This window comes from Dromiciops gliroides, chromosome 5 (genome assembly GCF_019393635.1).
Source record: "Dromiciops gliroides isolate mDroGli1 chromosome 5, mDroGli1.pri, whole genome shotgun sequence".
NCBI lineage: Eukaryota > Metazoa > Chordata > Mammalia > Microbiotheria > Microbiotheriidae > Dromiciops > Dromiciops gliroides.
In genome coordinates this window covers 302,072,011-302,091,320 of record NC_057865.1, presented here as the reverse complement: position 1 = coordinate 302,091,320, position 19,310 = coordinate 302,072,011, and the positions used below count along the sequence as shown (strand labels likewise).

Sequence of the window (19,310 nt, the reverse complement as noted above, 5' to 3'; positions counted from 1 at the left end):
ACCTCTCTTGCTGATCTTTAAAACAAGGGAGACATTAGAACCGGCGATCTTTTGAGTCTCTTCTAATTACAGCAATAACTCTAAGGCCCCTCCCAGCTCTGACATTCCCAGTTCTGAGGCCCCTCCCAGCCCTGACATTCCCCGTTCTGAGGCCCCTCCCAGCCCCGACATAACCTGTTCTAAGTTTCTGAAAGAACATCCACTTCAGTATTGTTTTGATTGTTAAAAGGCAATTCCCTCTCTCACAAGAGCTCTCAGCAAGTAGTGAAAGTGTTACCAGTGTTACATCACCAGTTAACTGGGCTCAGAGAGGTGCTGGGGGTCTAGATTTCTTTCTGAAAGGGACCTCAGATGGCATCTACCCCCCCGCCCCGTGCCGGGAGCCAGGGCTCCGGCCTCTGCCTCTTCGGGATGCTGCCCTGAGTCGCGTCCCCCCTAACTTGTGCGCCCTGCCCCCAGCCCCGCCCCCCCCCGCCCCGCCTGTCTCGCTTGCTCCTCCAGCGCTAACCCTCCTCTTTCTTTGTCTTCTCCCTTTTCTTGCAGTCGCTGCGAGCGCTTGCCTTGTAATGAGAATCAGGAATGCCCGAGGCTGCCCTTGAGAATAACCCACTATCATCTCTCTTTCCCCACCACCATCCAAGTGCCGGCTGTGATTTTCCGCATGGGCCCCTCCAGCGCCGTCCCTGGGGACCGCGTCTTCTTCACCATCACCAGCGGGAACGAGGAGGGCTTTTTCACCACCCACAAAGTGGCCGCGCACAGTGGCGTGGTGGCTGTGCACAGGCCGATCCCCGAGCCGCGGGACCTGCTCCTGACGGTGCAGATGGAGCTGTCCCGCCACGGCGCCGTGAACACTTTTGTAGCCAAGCTCCACATCTTCGTGACTGCGGAGCGCTGAGCGGGCGGGCGTAGGCGCCTCCCCCAGGCTCCGCCCCCTGCCCCCCCTTAATAAAGCGTCCCGTCCTCCCCCAATCCCCACCCCAACAGGGCCCTCTGGCCCCAACCTGCCCCCGAAATTCCCGTCGCCGCCGATCGGAGTTAGGGGGAAGGTTTGCGGAACTCTCTAACCACTAGTCCTGGTAGGTTGCCGGCCAGTTTGCAAAAGAGGAAGCTGAGGCTCCGAGGCGCCCCAAAGCCCATCTAGGGGAGCGCAGAGTTGGAGCCGGAGCCGGAGCCGGAGCTGTGCCCTTCAGGCTCCCCGGTCCACTCTCTTCTCTGTCCCTGCCTCCTTGGATGGTCTTTGGCGGGCACTGGCGTTGGCCCGGTCCCGGGGACAACCCGGAGGGGCGGGCCTCAGAGAGATGCCCGCAGGCGCAGGCGGAGCCAGGCCAGGTCCGGGATGTTCAAGCCCCGGCCCAGCCCCGCACTCTCTTTCAAGCAAAGCCTTTCTAGCTGTTAAGGGTAGCCCAGAACTGGTTCCCACCAGGCAAAACCTGCGAAGGGGCGGCTCATCTCCGCGCGGGGGGTGGGAGGGGGTAGCCCCGGGGAGAGAGAGAGAGAGAGAGAGAGGAGGCTAGCTCTGGGGAGCCACTGGCAGGAAAACGAGGTCAAATCCTGCCTCTGGCGCTTCCTAGCTGTGTGATCCCGTAGGAATCCTTTTACCAACCCGCTGAGCCTTAGTTTCCTCATTTGCAAAATGACCGTCAATCCAGCATCTACCTCCTAGGCTTGTTCCGGGGCCTGAGGGGATACTGTGAGTAAAGCTAAGTGAAAGCAAATTGGAATTAATGTTGTCACGTGTGTGATCGAACGGAATGCAGGGCCCAGGCCCCACAGGGGCAGTGGCTCAGGGTCGGGGGGGCGACCCGCAGTGGGGCTTAATAATGGAATGATTCTACTTGTTTCTTGGTGAATCCTTTCTGAGCTCACAATCTGTTGTTCTTTCTAATAAAATCACAGCATTTTAAACCTGGGCACAGCTCTACAGATCACCTCATCCTTTCATTCGCAGGTTCCAAGTGAGGAAACAGGTCTAGAGGGATAATGGGAGCTCAGAGTCCGTCTGGGCCGACCCCTCATTTTAGATATAAGGAAACCGAGGCACACGGAATCGAAGTGACTCGCTAAGGGTCACACAGGCAGGAGTTGAACTCGGGTCTTGCTGACTCCAAGTCTTGTCACTGTCAGGGCTTGCCTTGTCCTAGGGAGGACGGGCACTGACCATGGCCTCCTTTTCCTTAGCCATTAGGGAACCGTGTAATCACTCATTTAAGAGAAAAGGTCAACGTGAGTGCTTTGGACAGTTTGGGGTTTTGTGTTTGTTCACTGGCCCTTGAAGACTTAGGAAGCATCCTGCCTATACTGTAGTTTAGCTAAGACTCAGATCCCTGCTCTCAGGAAATTCATCTTCTTGATGTGACTATCTGCCTACTGAAGAATCTAGAGGCATGTCTCCTGTTTCTAGAAACAGGAAAGAGGTCAGGGGAGGAAAATTCAGAGGCCACAGCAGGACATGTGCTAGAAGTGAGTCTGATGTGTAACCCTGCCATTTTGCCAAAAAATGATTTGTATTGCTACCTTTTGAATTATATCACTTACATTTCTCAATGTATCTGTCCTCCCACCAATCTCCTCTTCCTCCCAGAGAGCCATCCTTTATAACAAAAAATAAAAAGGAGAGGGGGAAGCAGTTTTGCAAAATTAACATAACACACAAGTCTAACCTTATCTACAGTGTTTCAGACCCAACCCCTCCCTCCCTCTCCACTTCTTCTCATGTCTCTTCTTTGGGGGATCAAGTGGAATAGACAAATGGAAAAAACAATTATTAAACCAAATTTATGCTCAGTGATGGAGGTATAAATACAAATATAGCACCTGCCTGCCCTCAAGTTGCTTACAGGCCTCTTGTGTGTGTGTGTGTGTGTGTGTGTGTGTGCGTGTGTATTTTGTCTAACAATACAGAAAGTTTCATTTATTTCTCATGAGTAATGTATGTATTTCTTCAGTCACTGATATCAAGGGATACTTCTTTGTTTTGGGGGGGGGGCAATGAGGGTTAAGTGACTTGCCCAGGGTCACTTAACTAGTAAGTGTCAAGTGTCTGAGGTTGGATTTGAACTCAGGTCCTCCTGAATCCACTGGCCAGTGCTGCCCTCAAGGGATACTTAAAGTCAGAGTTATAAAGAGTATTTTTAGGTAATTTTTCACACAATGACTTTTGCTTCTTCAGTTTTTCTTTCAAGACTCATTGTCCAAAGCATGTCCCCTCAGGGCCTTCCCCCACTCCCTATCCTCAAGCCAAGTCCCTTAGGTGTGAAAAGGGAAATGGGCTCAGGTGAAGAGAAATTTATTTTAAGTGATTTCCATAAGGAATACTCAACCACAGCTATTCAGGTTTATCAACCACAGCACTTTTTTACTTTTGGGATGGAGGAGGCTGGGGAAACTCTGGATAAAGGATTGAATGATTAAAGGAAAAGATGCAAGAAGAACAATAACAAAATGGGATCCAGTTAACCCTGGGGAGGGAGAGGGATTTAATTTTCACTTCTCTTCCTTGGTTGGAAAGGTGATGAATGATGTAAGGAGAGTGGAAGAAGGTATAAAACAGCCCCCCTCCAATCTTCCTGCAGCATAGACATTAATGAAGGAGCTTAGATTCTTTTTTTTTTTTAGTGAGGCAATTGGGGTTAAGTGACTTGCCCAGGGTCACACAGCTAGTAAGTGTTAAGTGTCTGAGGCCGGATTTGAACCCAGGTACTCCTGACTCCAGGGCCGATGCTCTATCCACTGCGCCACCTAGCTGCCCCAGGGGCTTAGATTCTAATGTGGGGGAGGTGGAGGTGGGGAAGAACCACCCACAGGGAACTGTGACCAAAGGGAGGTATTTTATTTTAATTTTTTTCCTTAATTATATTTTGTTTTTTTTCCAGTTACATCGTTTTCAACATTCATTTTTATAAGATTTTGAGTTACAAAATTTTTCCCCATCCCTCCCTTGCCTCCCTCCTTCCCAAGACAGCAAGCAATCTGATATAGGTTATACATGTACAATCACATTAAACTTATTTCTATATTAGTCATGCTGTGAAAGAAGAATCAGAACAAAACGGGGAAATATTTGTTACTTTAAAAAAATTTTATTTATATCTTTTGTCTTTACATTTCCAAATGGTTACCTACGTCATCCCCCTCCCAGAGAGCCATCCCTTATTGTGGTTGTTGTCCTTTGTGCCCTAAGGATCAAAATGACATCTTGTTAAAAATATAAAACATTTCCACATTAGTCATTTTTATAAGAAGAATTGAATAAAAGAAAAAAGAAAGTGGAAAATAGCATGCTTCAGTCTGTGTTCAATCAATATCAGTTCTTTCTCTGGAGGTGGATAGTATGTTTCATCATTGGTCTTTTGGGATTGTCTTGGATCCTTGTATTGCTGAGAATGGCCAAGTCATTCACAATTCTTCATCAAACAATATTGCTGTTACTGTGTACAATGTTCTCTTGGTTCTGTTCACTTCACCATACATCCATTCATGTAAATCTTTCCAAGTTTTTCTGAAATCATCCTGCTTGTCATTTCTTTTCTTTCTTTCTTTTTATAATATTCATTTTAAAAATATTTAAATAAATATTCTTATTTAAAGGTTTGAGTTCCAAATTCTATCCCTCTCTCCTTCCCCTAGCCCAACCTGAGGCAGTAAGCAATCAGATATAAGTCATACTTGTGTAATTATGTAAAACACTTCCATATTAGTCATTTTGTATAAGAGGACTCAAATAAAAGAAAAAAATGAAAGAAAGTGAAAAATAGCATGCTTCAGTCTGTGTTCAATCAATATCAGTTCTTTCTCTCGAAGTGGATAGTATACTTCATCACTCGTCTTTTGGGATTGTCTTGGATCATTGTTTTGCTGAGAATAGCTAAGTCATTCATAGTTCTTCATCCAACAATATTGTTGTTATTATGTACAACATTCTCCTGGTTCTGTTTACTTCAATGTACAACAGTTCTTGTAAGTCTTTCCAGATTTTTCTGATATCATCCTGATTGTCACTTCTTTTAGCACAATAATATACCATTGCAATGATATATCACAGCTTGTTTAGCCATTCCCCAATCGAGGGGCATCCTTTTGATTCCCAGTTCTTAGCTGTCACAAAAAAAGAGCTGCTATAAAAACTTTTGTACAAATTGGTCCTTTTCTCTCTTTCTTTTCTCCTTTTTTTTTTTGGATGAAAGAGGTACTTTAGTTTGGAAAATTATTGAAATGGTGAGTGGGACCAAAGGGGAATAGATGAATGCTCCCTATCCAGGAATAGTGGCAGAGCCAATTTCCTAGTTCATGGTTCTAGAACTGTAGTTCAGAGGGAAAGAAGGATAAGGATAGCATTAGCAGCCAAGCGATTGGCAAGGAGGCTTTAGAGGAGGTCATTGGAATTGATGAGCCAAGTGATGGTTGGTGCTTTCCTGAAACAGTATTTGGGAGGGGGCAGTCACCAACCAGGAGTGCATGACCCCCAGGGAGGAAATTCCTTATCGGTCATTATAATTTCCCAACATTCAGCTTTGGTGGTTTTGTGGTGGTTCTTTTCCTTACATGACTATCATTAGTGTGTTTATCATTTCCTTGGTTCTTCTGACTTCCCTCTGCATCACTTCATGTTGATCTCCTCATGCTTCTCTGCATTCATCACACACATAGGTTCTTACAGCACAGTCCTATTCCACTGCATCCATATACCAAAGTTTGATTAGCCATTCCCCAACGGATGGACATTTACTTTGTTTCCAGTAAGCCTTTTTTTTTTTTTAAAACATTACTGATTTTATTAACCTTTTTTTTTAGTGAGGCAATTGGGGTTAAGTGACTTGCCCAGGGTCACACAGCTAGTAAGTGTTAAGTGTCTGAGGCCGGATTTGAACTCAGGTACTCCTGACTCCAAGGCCAGTGCTCTATCCACTGCGCCACCTAGCTGCCCCGATTTTATTAACTTTTAAAAAACACAACAATAGCTGGTAGTGTGTTAAAAGGATTGTAGTCCTTCACTCATTCACTATTGCATACACAAGCCAGCATTGCAATGGAGAGTATTCACTGGTTTGACACTGAACACCTTCCCCCCCCCCCTCCACCTCTGGGATGATGCTCGTCATCCTCACAAGCTTCTCCCTTGTAATGACAGCTTCTTTCTTGAGATGGGTCAAAGTCCACCAGTTCTACCTGATCCATATCTTCAGCCTCCTCTACTTCCTTTCTCTCAGGCAGTAACTTTTCCAACAAAGATAGCTTGTCTGATGAAAGAAAGCCATTCTCTGGGAAGCTGACCTTAAATTCAGTAATTAGAATGCCTTTCTCCTAAGGTCGCGATAAATTGGCATGCCTTCATTCAGCACACATTTGATATCTCCATGTTTAACCATCTGACCAGGACGAGAAGTAATGACGATGGTTCTATTACCAAGAGTTGTTATTGGTTTCTGAAAGCCACACAATGCTTCAATCAACTGGATATCCACATATGTGAAAAGGTCCTCACCTCGACATGTAAATAGAGCATTGTCCTTCTGATCCCAACAATAATATCTCCTGGCTCCTGGCCACCTTCACCATGGAGTGTTTCATGCCCTTGTCAATACGAACCTCCAGAATCTTCTCTCACACAATTTTTCTTCCATTACAGCTTTTACATCAATCTTTAGAGCTGATTCGTTCTCCATGCCCTTGTCATTAAAAATAATAATAATAGGCTGGTTGTACTAGTGAGACTAGGGCTTGAGGGAACTGTAGAGTTGCCCACTATTTGGGGAGTGCTCAAAGTGAGGTGGAGTAGCCAGCTGCTGATGGTCTGGGAGGGCCTCTGGGTTGGTCCTTATTGTGGGAGCAGTCTGTAAAAGGATAGTCATTATCCTTCTGACACCAGTGAAAAGATCGACCTGTGATATTCTTCAAAACCCAGATGTCCCCTCACTGGCATCTTCCAAGCCAGGCCAGCCTCCCCAATCCTTGAATGAGATGGTTCTTGCTGTCCTGGGCAGCAGCAGGGATGGAGAAGGGTGGACATCAATTCCTCTCCCCACCCCCACTGGGGTTCTTTATGCAGAATTGTCAGACTCAGCTTCTTGTTCTAGGCTTCATTGCAGAGAGACAGGCTGACCCTAGAGTAATGTGTCCTTGGGGAGAGGTTGAAGAAATTGGGCATTTGAGAAACAGGGCCTGTGAGGGGCCCAAGAACAGAGATCAGCCCCATCAGAGCCATGGCTTGCTTTTTCCTCATTGATCATGATGGATCCTACTTTTCTCTACTAGTTTCAGTTCATGGTGAGCTGGGAAAGATGGGGGCTGTTGGTGATCTCTCTGATGATTTCATCTATCCACACAGAGAGGGGTGATTCATGAGGGCTTTTGGCAGGTGGGGGAGCAGCCAGGTAGGTCAGTAGTGATGCACTGGGGGCCAGGCTGAGGTGTTTCTCAGGTGTCTGCACCAGCACTGGGTCACACCCAGCTGTCGCAGCTCATTTTTTGGCACCCCGTGTCCTGTAATTACTTTACAAAAGTAATTATTGGTGATGGGAGGCAGCCTGCTTCTAGCTACCAGGGATCCTTCCGTTGTTCACCATGTCATCGTCATATGATTTTCTTGGCCCAGACCTGTGATTCCATTGGTGAGTGGAATGCCACAGCAGAAGAAACCATCTACCAATCGGTCAATGCCCGCTCAGGGAGCTTCCTCAGGGGGCACTGGCAGGACAGGTAGAAGCTTAAACCTCATTTCACTATTATATGTCATGACAAGTAGCAGCGAGATCCCTCTGGTGATGCTGGGGCACTGTCACTTCGCTGCAGTCGGAATCGTGGGGATGGGACCAGCATTGGCAGGAGGGAGGGGATAGATGGTATGTGGCCAGCCAAGCAATCATGGCGTTGTGTAGCCATGTCTAGCACTGTCCTGGGTGCTGCGGATGCACACAGAAAAGTGAGATGCCTAGTCCCTGCCCTCAAGGACCCTAGCTTCTCTTAATGACTCTACTATTACCAAAGATGCAAGAAGTGAAATCCTCGGTGTTCTTCAGGGCATGGATGACCAGAAAAGATGGGTGGGGGTCATGCAGAAGGTGGGAAGGACAGCAGAGGGAGACCATGACCCAAGGAATAATACAAGAATCAAAAAATGCCCCTCTCACTCCCCCCAGCTCCCACGGCACCCCCCTGCCCCTGCCCCCAGGGCATTGAGTAGATAATTCTATGGGAGATTTCACAGGCTATCCACCAACCAATCAACAAGCACTGAGTAAGCACCGACTGTGTGCCAAGTATACACAGTAATCACACATTCTGATGTGGACCATCAGGTCTGTCCACATAGAGTTGTGTGATATAAGAAATAACAATAATGTTTCTGGGCTCCTATTGAGATATGCAGACACTACAATGTCTATGAGGCAGGCTTTGGTCAGAAAACTGATTCTCTTAGGATCCCTGGGTAGACAGAGATTCCAACTGGAGTTTCTTGAAGAAGACTCAGAATATGGGCATCCCCAATAGAAAAGGTGCCCCTCTTTCCAAGCTGTAGCCAGCCAACAGAATCAGTCTGATAGAGTCCTTGGAGGCAAGCCAAGTGTGTCTTCGAAGGCTGGTCATATTCTGTGATGGCAATGGTGACACGTGAGTTAACTATTGTAGGGGAAGCCAGAAGAACACCTCTGGCGCCCATGCAGTGGCCAGACCAAGATGGATCAGGCAGAAACGTTTTGAAGCAACTCAGGATTATGTCATTGGACAAGCTTGGTGTAGCTTGGAGGCATCATGCTATCAGAGGTGTTCTCCAAACAGCGAAGCAGCCACCATTCCTGAACAAGAACATGGTGTCTTCCTTTTTATTTTCATTATTTGTTTTTATTTTTTATTTTTTGGTGAGGCAGTTGAGGTTAAGTGACTTGCCCAGGGTCACACAGCCAGTAAGTGTTAAGTGTCTGAGGTCAGATCTGAACTCAGGTCCTCCTGCATCCAGAGCTGGTGCTCTATCCACTGCGACACCTAGCTGCCCTGCTTCTTCCTTTTTAACAAACACAAGGGAGGTGGCAGTGCCCCTAGCTGGTTCAGACAACAGCTGGAGGACGGGGGCTGTTACTGGGTGCTGCCCTTGAAGAGCGGCAGGGAAGAACAGCACTGCCTAGGAGGTGCTAGCAGAAGGTGACCTCCCAGGACTGCTTGGGAGAAATGGGTTCAGTATCTGAGAGCTGTGTTCAAGTATTTGAAGGGCCATCTCACAGAAGGGAGCTTAGCCTGCTTGGCCTGAGTGCAGAACACAGAACAGGCACAGAAGCTCAGAGATCACATGTGTGATCTCAAGGAAAAACCTCCCAATAGCCAAAATTATGCCAAAATGCCAATGGCTGCTTCTAGTGGTAATGAGCTCCCTGTCACAGGAGATCATTGAGTGACATCTTGATGAACACCCTTCAGGGATGGTACAGAGAGAACTCTTGTTCAAGGACACGTTGTCCCAGAAATCATCCTCGGTTTCTCTCTAAGAGATCCTGGGATGGACAATGACTCTTTGCAAGTCCAGCTGACTGGTTGTAGCCTGCTCGTTTCCACCATGCCCCTCTCTGATGCTCTCTGAGTGACATTACCCTCAGCTCTTCAGAGAATGGGGTGTTTTATGATTTGCAGACATAGCGCAATGATGGTTTTAAAGAGATGGGCAAAGCAAGCAGCTCACCCCTTTCTTCCTGTTCAGTTGTGGGCCCAATTCACCATCCATTTGCAGACTTTCAGAACCAGGATTTGAACCCAGGGCTGCTGACTCCAGGTTCAGTCCTAGACTTTAATGATCCTTTCCCTGGAAGCTATGCTTCCCCTGTCCCTCCCCTGGCTAGTCCTGCGGACCGACCCATTCTTTGCTATTGTCTCTGCCAGGATCCGACATGAGAAGACAGATACTGTCCGTTGCATCAAGTCCTGTCGGCCCAATGATGTCACCTGTGTGCTGGACCCTGTCCACACTATCTCCCATACAGTGATCTCGCTGCCCACATTCCGAGAGTTTACTCGCCCTGAAGGTAAGTTGTGGGATGGGGCCCTTGGGGCCCTTGGGACTGTGGTGCACTGGGACTGATCAGCATCACTCCTGGGCAGAGTACACCCTGATGGAGGTGGCAGGGGTGTGGAGTGTGAAGGCTGAGGAGGTAGGATCACATCTCTTGACCTCTCCTCCTGGCTTCTTCCTGCTGCACCAAAGAGCACGGGAAGGAATGTCGGGAGACCCAGGTGCCTTGGCACTGAGTCAAGGACTCACCACCTTCTCTCCCTTGAGACTTCTGCTCTTTTACCGGGGCACCTACATGGGCTACTCCCTCCCCTAAGTCTAAGGATATTCTCCTCCACTCCACCTCAGCCACACTCAAGGATAGTCACGCCGTGGGTCTCACCATTCATTCCCCACAAGTTTTCACTTCCGTGGATCACCCAGCTCAGCCCTTCCATCCCTCCCTTCCCCCGCTCAGGGAATGAGTGCTTCCCACAGCCACCTCCATATTCACTTTGCTCTTTGGCCATCCGGGCCAGCTGCCTCTCCCGGTGCCAGCCTTCCCCAGCACCCACACTCCTCTCTCTCTCTCTCTCTCTCTCTCTCTCTCTCTCTCTCTCTCTCTCTCTCCCCACTCCTCTCCCTCTTCTCTCTATTGCTCCCCCTCCATTTATACTCATTGTTTTCACTTCCTCTCCCACTTCCCCATTTCATGGGAATGATGTCTGAAGCCAGACTGCAAAGTGTTTATGCAGTCTGGCTTCAGACATCATTCCCATGAAATTCCTCTCTCCAAAGTTATCAGTGCAATCTCTTAATTGTCAGATCTGACGGTGTGTGTTTAGCAGCATGAGCGATGGATGGTGGAAATAACCCAGGGCTGGAGTTTGGTGAATTGTGAGCAATGAAAGGACAAGGGAGCAGGAGCATAGAGAGGAGGGGAGAGTGGCACCTCCAGGTGAAGACTGGAGAGCTGGGAGGGTGTAGACAGAGCTCTGTTCCCTAAGTCTTGTCTTGTTGTGTTTCGTCCAGCTCCTGACATTGCACAGCCTCTAGTTTTTTCACCATCCTGAGTTTCCTCTTTTAGGGAAGTGACACTTTGTCAATGTCTTTCTTAGACGAGTGCCTACAAGCAGTCTGCTTCAGATGTCCAACCAGGACAGACTACGGGGCGGGGGGGGGCTCGAAATGAAGCTGGAGACACGCTCACTTTTTTGGCTTCCTGGTCCCACATTTAAGTCCCATTGACCTTGGTTCACTAACCCCTCCCGATGTTTGCCTCCCCCTATCCATCAGTAACTCTTTTCTTGCCACCCATGACCAATCTGTGTTGGGCAAGTTGACTTTTTTTTTTTTGAGGGTCAATGAGGGTTAAGTGACTTGCCCAGGGTCACACAGCTAGTAAGTGTCAAGTGTCTGAGGCCGGATTTGAACTCAGGTCCTCCTGACTCCAGGGCTGGTGCTTTATCCACTGCACCACCTAGCTGCCCTGGCAAGTTGACTTCTTGAATCCAAGTGTGGACCTTGCCATTTAGCCTTATCGAATGCCACCTTCTTTGACTTGCCTCATCTTTGTGGCTTGCTGGCATCTCGTTGGTCCCCGACTTTGCCATGCAGTAACTAACACCTGCTTTTTTCCATTGGCAGAATTGATCATCCACGACCTCTTTCAAATCCTTGATCAAAACTTTCAGCAGGACAGGACCAAGGACAGCTCCCTGGGGGGCTCCCCTGGAGACCTCCCCCCAAACTAAGGAGACTGTTCTTTGCCTGTGGTCGTCCCACCAGTGTCAAGCCCCACCCCCGGCTGCCCTGCCATTCACTGCCTACCTTTCTACCCACAAGGGCAGCCTTCAAGATGCTGGTCTACTCCTTGTTTGCCCACACCCACCCTTTGAGTTAGCTGCCAAGTCAGGATGAGAAGCGAGGGCTTTAGGCTCTTTTCTCTACAGCGTTGGCTGAGAGGTTGGAAACAACCCCACTCAAATTGTGTCCCAGAAAGGGACATTTACAATGATTTTCAAGGATGCTGGCCAGCATAAATTGGAAAAGAGTATTGAGAAGGAGTCTTTGTCTTGTCCCCTGGTTATTCCCTCTTCTTTGATATTCCTTCTTTCTTTCTTTGTCTCTGGATGGTTTTATTTGTGAGCTCAGAATTGTAGCCCGCTCCTCACTTGTGCCCTTGCCCACAGAAATCATCTTCCTTCGGGCTGTCACACCCGCCTATCCAGCTAACCATGCTGACATCATCTTTGACATTACGGAGGGGAACCTCAGGGACTCCTTTGATATCATTAAGCGCTATCTGGATGGCATGACTGTGGGTGAGTACATTTTCCAGGTCTATTTGTGACTCCTCAATATCTGTCCAGCTCTGTCAAATCCTGACTGTGCCAAGCTGCCAGGCAGGGTGGGAAGGCCCCTGGAACCAGCCGGGCCTCCCCTCCAGGAGCCTGGTGACAAGACCTGCCCTCGAAGGCCTAACTCAAGTTTTAGCAGCTTAAACCTCTTACTGAAATATCTTCTTGTTATACAAGTTGGTGCTTCGGCCCCATTGTTTCTACTGCACGGCCAGGTCTGTGTGGGCAGGAACCCACGTCCCCACATCTCCCAATCCCAAGAATGTTACATTGACGGGAGTAGAAATGTCCAGGAAATGCTTGTAGAATTGGTAGAAAACCTGTCTTCACAAGAGAAGAAACTGTCCTGATGAGTTCCTAGTGTCCAGTGTGGTGCTGAAGCTGGGAGGATGCTGAAATAAACTGTTAAAACTTAAAGGACTTTAGGGCATAGAACACGGGACAGAACAGGGGAATGTCAGAGCCGGGAGGGAGCGTAGGGCAGAAGGTCAGGTTTAGGCGTTTGCAGAATTCCGTGGTGCGATTTCAGAATGTGGCCACGAGGTGGCGGTGTTGACCACCAAATCCCGACCTTCGCTTCCACACGGTGGCGCTGGGAGGCTTCAATCTCCCGTCTACAAAACTAGCAGCTTTACAAGTTTGCCGTCGGGTCCCCTCCCCCAGGCCCGTCCTGGGTCCCTGGGAAAGCCTCGTGAATAGTTCCTTCATAATGAGAGGGGATCCCCCAGTTTAAGCAAACTCTTGGAGAGCCGGAGGGGCGGTCAGGGCGCAGTCTTGGAGTCACAGGCGCTTGGCCCAGACCGCTGCGGACTCTGGCCAAGATGCCCCCCATGGGGTTAGGGGCTTGGTTTGGAGAAATGGCCCTCCGCTCCCCACAAGCGGCACAGGCAGGATCCTTAGTCCGTAGACCGTGGAACCGTACCTCCAGAGGAGACCCCAGAGTTCCTTTCTCCCAAACCCCCATTTTTCAGCGGAGGAATTCGAGGCCCGTAGAGGGAAAGTGAATGAGCCCCCAAACCTGACCACTCAGAGTCCCAAGGCCTTTCTAGCCCGCCACCCCCTCCACCCACATACAAGGAATAACTCCACCTAAAAGCTGCATGTTCCTCCGTGCTCATAAAACCTCCTGACCTGGGCACAGAAACCCCAAGTGGAAGCTGAAGTCGTCCCCAGATCCTTCCCAAGCAGTCCCTGCCCCCCGATTCCTGGGGACCCCAGATGTGCCAGGAGGCCTGTGTTCAATGGCTCCTTTCCCATCATTCCTTCCCTGGGGTAACCGCAGAAAAGGGCCCGAGCCCCCCATCACTTTGGCACACAGGCCCCACCCCAGCCCCATGCTTTGCTGGCCACCATCTTGGCCCCAGCCTGGGCACAGCGTCCGGCTGGAGGCCCTGGGGTTACTGGGCTGTGAGGAAGCTTCCCTCCCACCCACTGGACAGCATTCCTCCATGGCTGGGGCTCTGGGGGGAGGGCAGGGATGTTGGAGAGGGAGGGGCCTTAGGTCACGGAGGCCACAGCATTTTCCTTCAGACCCATTATCGGAAGGGCATAGAGCCGGCGCTGGTCAGCAGCTCCCCCATCACCCCACAGACTGACCACCCTGGGGACAGTCATCAAGGCCACCGTGGAGTCAAAGCCTGGTCATTTCCCATGCGTGAGTCTCCATCTCCGGTTTCAGCATCTTTGCCCAGGCTGTTCCCCCTGCCTGTCCCTCCCTCCTCACCTCCTCTTCTGGTAATCCTGGCTGCCTTGTGTTTGGCCTGGCTGCAGGGGGCAGGCCTCCATGGGGGCACCAGAAGGGGGCCGCTGTGAGAAGGCTGCTTGGGGCTCAGGGTAAAGAGGGACCTCATCACAAATTGGATCTCAAGATCTGCCTCTGAAGATGTCCGGTCCAGAGAGAGAGAGGCAGAGCCTTCCCAAGGCAGCAGGGCCAGGACTAGAGCCGCCTCCCCCTCTGCATTACTTGAAGCTGAGCGGCCCGGACCCTGCCCCCCAAGGCCCCTCCAGAGGGCACCGACGGTGCTCCCAACGGGCCCCAGAGAGAGAGGCAGCAGCACCATCCCGACTGCCTCAGGACGGGTCCGGCTCTGTAAGTCTGAAAGGGGTCAGAGATGCCTCTGCGCTCCTTTCCTCCCACCGTCTTCTGAAAGTTTGGCCAAGGATTAGGCTCCATTACACGCACTCACTTCCTGATTCAGAAATTCCCCCGAACACGGCGGCCAAGCCATCCTCCCGGTGGTGATGGATGGGTCCTGGGAGGCTTTCACACCAAATCCTTGGGATTAGGCAAGAGCTTTCTCCGACCAGTCACCGGGGGAGCAGCTCTTTGTGGCCCGCTGCCAGGCGGCTCCCAGGCTTGCCCTGGGGAAGGCCGGTGTCATGGGGAGCAGAAGCAGGGAGGCTGAACTGCACCTCCTGGCCCCCCCGACGAGCGGCTGCTGAGCCCCCTTCTCGCCCTCCCGGAGCAGACAGGCCTTTCCAGCCTGGCCACCCTCATCTGGCCGGTGCCTTGTTTAAGGAAGGGCTCGGGATGATGAGCCGGTGAGAGAGGCCACGCCTTGTGAAGACCATTGGAAGGAGCTGGGTGCCCTCAGCCAGGAGAGAGATAAGGCCCATGTGATGGTGGCCGGCTGCGGACGAGGGGTCAGACTGCTGTTTGCTCTTAGAGGACAGAAGAAGCAACACTGGGGGAGGTTCTAGGAAGGGGGACAGCAGGCCCAGGGGCACATACACTTCCCTGGAATGAGCCTTCTTGGAAGGTAATGAGCTCCCCATCAAGGAGATTCCTCAGGCAGAGGCTGAAGAGCCAACCACCTCTTGGGCCCAGTGTAGAGGGAGAGACTTTTCGAGCATCAGACCACCCACCCTCGGGGGTCTGTCCCTTCCCTGAGGTTTTGAGACTAGAACAAGGCTCAGGGCAGGAAGGCCCAGCGATCTCTTCTTCCGCTGAGACAGCGCGGAGCTGCCCACCATGTCGGACTCAAGGGGACCTGGGCTCCACACTGGCTCTGCTGACCCCCAGACTGGTGGCCTCAGGCAAGTCCCTCAGCTTCCGGAGGCCTCGGTTTCCTCCCTTGTAAAAATGGAGATGAGACTCTTGGGCTTCTTCCCAGGGCAGCTGTTGGGAAACCATGGACTGAGTCCAGATGCACAAAGGTCCCAGACTGAAAGCTGGCAGGGGCCTCAGAGCCGAGTCTTCATCGGACTGAACCCAGGGCCCGGAGAGGGCAGGGGAAAGCCCAAGGTCACACAGGTGTTAGTAGGCAGAATGGGGGTTTGAATCCACATCTACGCCTCTTCCCACCGAGTCATGAAGCCACCTCCCTCCCCCAGACTCAGCTGGTCACCAGGAAAGGCCAGTTTGCTGGTGCCCCAGAGTCACCCCAGCTTTCCAGACAGAAGGTCCTCCCCAGTCCCGGGGCCCGCCCCGCCATTGCCTGCTTCTGTGGCCTTCCACAGTGCCCAGGCTGAGGCCAGAGATGCAGGGTCCCCTCCCAAGGATGGTGGCCCCAGTGGGCAGCACCCCTTCTTTTGTTAGTGGGGAAAGGACCTGTGTCACGGTGCTCTCTGAAGCGCCACAGGGTCCTGTATACAGCAGGCATTTAATAATTGCTTTTTTGCATGAAAGAATGAGTACAGTAGGAAAGTCCCTGTTTGGGGCCTAGGCTGATGACAGACTTACCATGTGACCCAGACTCCCCTGGGTGCCCAGGGCAGGAGCCTGGGATAGCAGCTGGGGGGACCTGGGTCTGACTCTCACCTCCACTGCTTCCCGGGCAGGTCCTGCCACCTCTCAGGCCCTCAGTGTCCTCCTCTGTAACACGAGGCCCACCATGATTGTCAGGACCATTGGGGACAGGCACCATGAGATAATGTACAGGCTAAATGAAGATGGCTAGGAGGGGTCACCACCAAGGCGGGCAGTGGAGAGAGGCTTGTGTGTTGGCCGACAGATTGGGGGATGGGGGCCCTTGGCTGTGGACCCCCACAGAGCCTTCTCCCCTCGCATGTCCTTTGGAACAAATTCAACCTGCAAACCTCAGCATAAGCCCCACACCGCGGGGCTGAGACCTAACTGGGATTTCTTTAGCTCCAATGCAGCAGGAGGTCAGCACTCTCTGGGCAGTTTACAGTCCCCTTGGCTGGGAGCATCAAGGGCAGGATTTGTACCCAGCACCTTCTGGCTTTGAGGCCTGCTGCCTCTCAAGTCCTAGGATCAATTAGGAAAATAAAATAACACCGCTGCCCTGGGGAAGCAGAGCTGTCAGGAATGACATCCTGCTTTGTCCTGTGTCCCCAGCACCCTGCCCAGTGCCTGGGTGGCATGGGGGGCTTGGGGGAGGGCCGTGAAAGTGTCCTTGGGTGGCCTCTGCTGAGTCAGCTCTGCTGCTCTTTTGACAGGTGTGGTGCGCCAGGTCCGTCCCATCGTGGGCCCCTTCTATGCCACACTCAAGTTGGAGATGAACTACGTGGTGGGTGGCGTGGTCTCCCACCGCAACGTGGTCCATGTGCACATCTTCGTCTCCGAGTACTGGTTCTGAGAGCGGGCTCCTGGCCCGCATTGCCACCCAGGATCGGGTCCTGCCAATACTTTCTTCCCTTTGTCTGCTCATTTCTGTCCTCAGCATGATCTCTCCAGGGTTGTGCTGGATAGTGTTAGAGAAGCCCGCCCAGTGAAGGGTGGGGGCTCCCCTTGCCCTGGCCTGAGCCCCACATCTTTGGAAGGGACAGCCCGACGCCGGCCTTGGCCACTGCTGGTCAAAGCCAAGGTGGGGAGAAGGGGAGCTTTGGCATAGATGAAGTACAAGGCAGCCTTTCTGTCCTTTTAGCCACATGCATGTGCACACCCCAAGCCAAGGAAACACAGCCAGTGCCTGCATGTGCTGGGCAGCCAGACCCCAGCCGCCCATGCCAACCCGAGCCAGCTAGGCCCATGGTACACCGTGCCTTCCAGGCTGCTTAGAAGGGACAGTTGAGGCTGGAAAGAAACCATAGGCCGAGGCACAAATCCTCATGCTCTGGGCTCCCTGGGTATGTAGCCAAGTTCCTACAGTAATGCAATGAATGTATTTTCTACATCGCCACCCCCCTTGTCAATTTTGGTAGAAATGTGAAATAAAAAGTCCCCCAATTATCTTGTGTTCATTCAGCAGCATCCTGCAGGTCCTTATGAGCAGTGGACAGACCCCGGCTCCCACTGTGTCATGGCAGTGGGGAAGGGGCTCTGGGAAGCCAGCCCAGAGCAGCCTGGGCCCAGATGGGTCCTACCCACTACAGGGTGCTCAGGGATGGAGGGTAGATTTGATCACAATGATTCACAAAGACTGTTAGCCAAGGATGGAGTGACTGGGATTTAGATCCAGGGAGAAGGGACCCATGCAGAGGAATTGGAGGACCCTGGGAGGGTCTGTGCAAAGACTTTGTTCTCAAGGAGCCCATGGTCTCATGGGCCCTGACAAGAAGTATCCATGATCCAAGGGAAACTGCAGAGCACAAAGGAGAAGTCTGGGTAAGTACCTGGGCTGGCCTAGAAGGGAATCCTGGTAGGCTTCATGGAGGAGGTGGGCTGGATCTTGAGGTCCTGGGCATGGGGGGGGGGTGGCGCAAACACAAGGCACAGACACAGGACAGGATAAGGGAATGGGCAGCGGGCTGGGCTGTGCAGGGTCTGAAGGGCAGAAGGGGGAGCAGATGGAAGAGGACCTCGCAGGCTGCCATGTGCCTCATCCCTATTGTCTCTTTGGAGCCATGACAGAGTGGGGCCGGTCAGGCCTGATCCAAGCCCAGATGGTTCTAATCATCCAAGCTGTGAGGCCGTGAGCAGGGTCCTCCCAGATCTCAGAGCAGAATGGAGATGACCCCCTGTTAGAGGTCAGCGGGAATTGTAAAGAGGATTCTTTAGGTGCCCCCCAGGACACCCAGCTCTGAGATTCTAGGGAGTGAGTTCTGGGTCAGGTTCAGAAGGCAGCCGGACCTGCAGGTGCAAAGGTGTGGAGGCTGGGCTTTTTGGAGGAGTGGATGGGTTCTATTTGTATCAGTTGCATGGCTTGGAGAGGTCTGATGTGTGGGAAGTACCATTGTCATGGGCACTCATAATAGCCCAAAACTCTATCTTCACAATGGCCCGTGAGGTAACTCGGGCAGGTGCCATTCTCCCCACTTTAAAGATGAAGAAGTTGAGGTTCAGAGCAGCTGAGCAACTTGCTCAGAGTCACAGAGCTAGTGGGTAGCCAGGTGTGAACACAGGGCCTCGGACTTCAAATTCAGAATGCTTTCTACTGAACCATCCATGCAAGCACTTGGGGGAAGTGGGAAAGAAGCTGTCTCCCTGGCCCATGCAGCCACACCTCAGGCAGAGCCTCCAGGGCCTGGCACCGGAATGCAGGAATTGAGGGGGCACCAGGTGTTAGACCCAGGTAGGGGGTGCCCGATAAGGCTAAAGAGAAGCTTGCTGACTGGCTGACTCTGGCAGTTAGAAGTCAACCACAGTAAGGAATTCTCCCACCCACTCAACTGAATTTGTCTAAATTACTCCTATCATTTTCACACCTTGAATTACAAAGCTGACTCCAACCCCCAGGGCCACAATTGCTCACTACAGCCGTGCTCTACCAAAAGGGGTGGCAGTTCTCCAAAGCTCATTAAGAGGAAGGGAGACCAGGGAGTTCCCTCATGTTCTGGGCTTTATTTGAGCCCCAGCAGCTGGACTTCACAATGAGCCCAGAAGCAGTTGGAACATGGCCGGGGCAGCTCTGCCCCTCCCCACAAGGTCTATGGAACAGGTGAAGGTGGGGTCGTGGTGGGAAGAGAAGAGCCAGAACCATAACAAGCAACAGTTACTCTTAGCTGAGTGTGACATTTGGGAATAAGGATGGTGCCCACTGCAGGTATACACTAAAGGGAGCCACCAAGTTGGTTCCTCCCACAAACCCAAGGAAGGAAAGAATATTGCACAGCTGAGGAAAATGAGGCTG

General features: G+C 51.4%; 1 protein-coding gene and 1 pseudogene across 2 annotated transcripts in view; one reads left to right on the top strand and one right to left on the bottom strand.

The window, feature by feature from the left end:
• The window catches only part of FBLN1 (fibulin 1), a 65,063-nt gene extending 47,593 nt beyond the window's left edge, over positions 1–17,470 (top strand). The window contains exons 15-17 of one of the 2 annotated variants that reach the window (XM_043966773.1): positions 9,868–10,010; positions 12,169–12,300; positions 16,738–17,470. In XM_043966773.1, the coding sequence (XP_043822708.1) occupies positions 9,868–10,010; positions 12,169–12,300; positions 16,738–16,877 (415 nt within the window). In that variant the 3' untranslated portion in view covers positions 16,878–17,470. Of the gene's footprint in view, positions 1–543; positions 1,917–9,867; positions 10,011–12,168; positions 12,301–16,737 lie in introns of those variants that run through there. The other variant, XM_043966774.1, reaches the window with a different exon arrangement.
• Positions 1,190–7,565, bottom strand: LOC122727971 (annotated as a pseudogene).
• Positions 17,471–19,310: the final 1,840 nt, after the last annotated feature.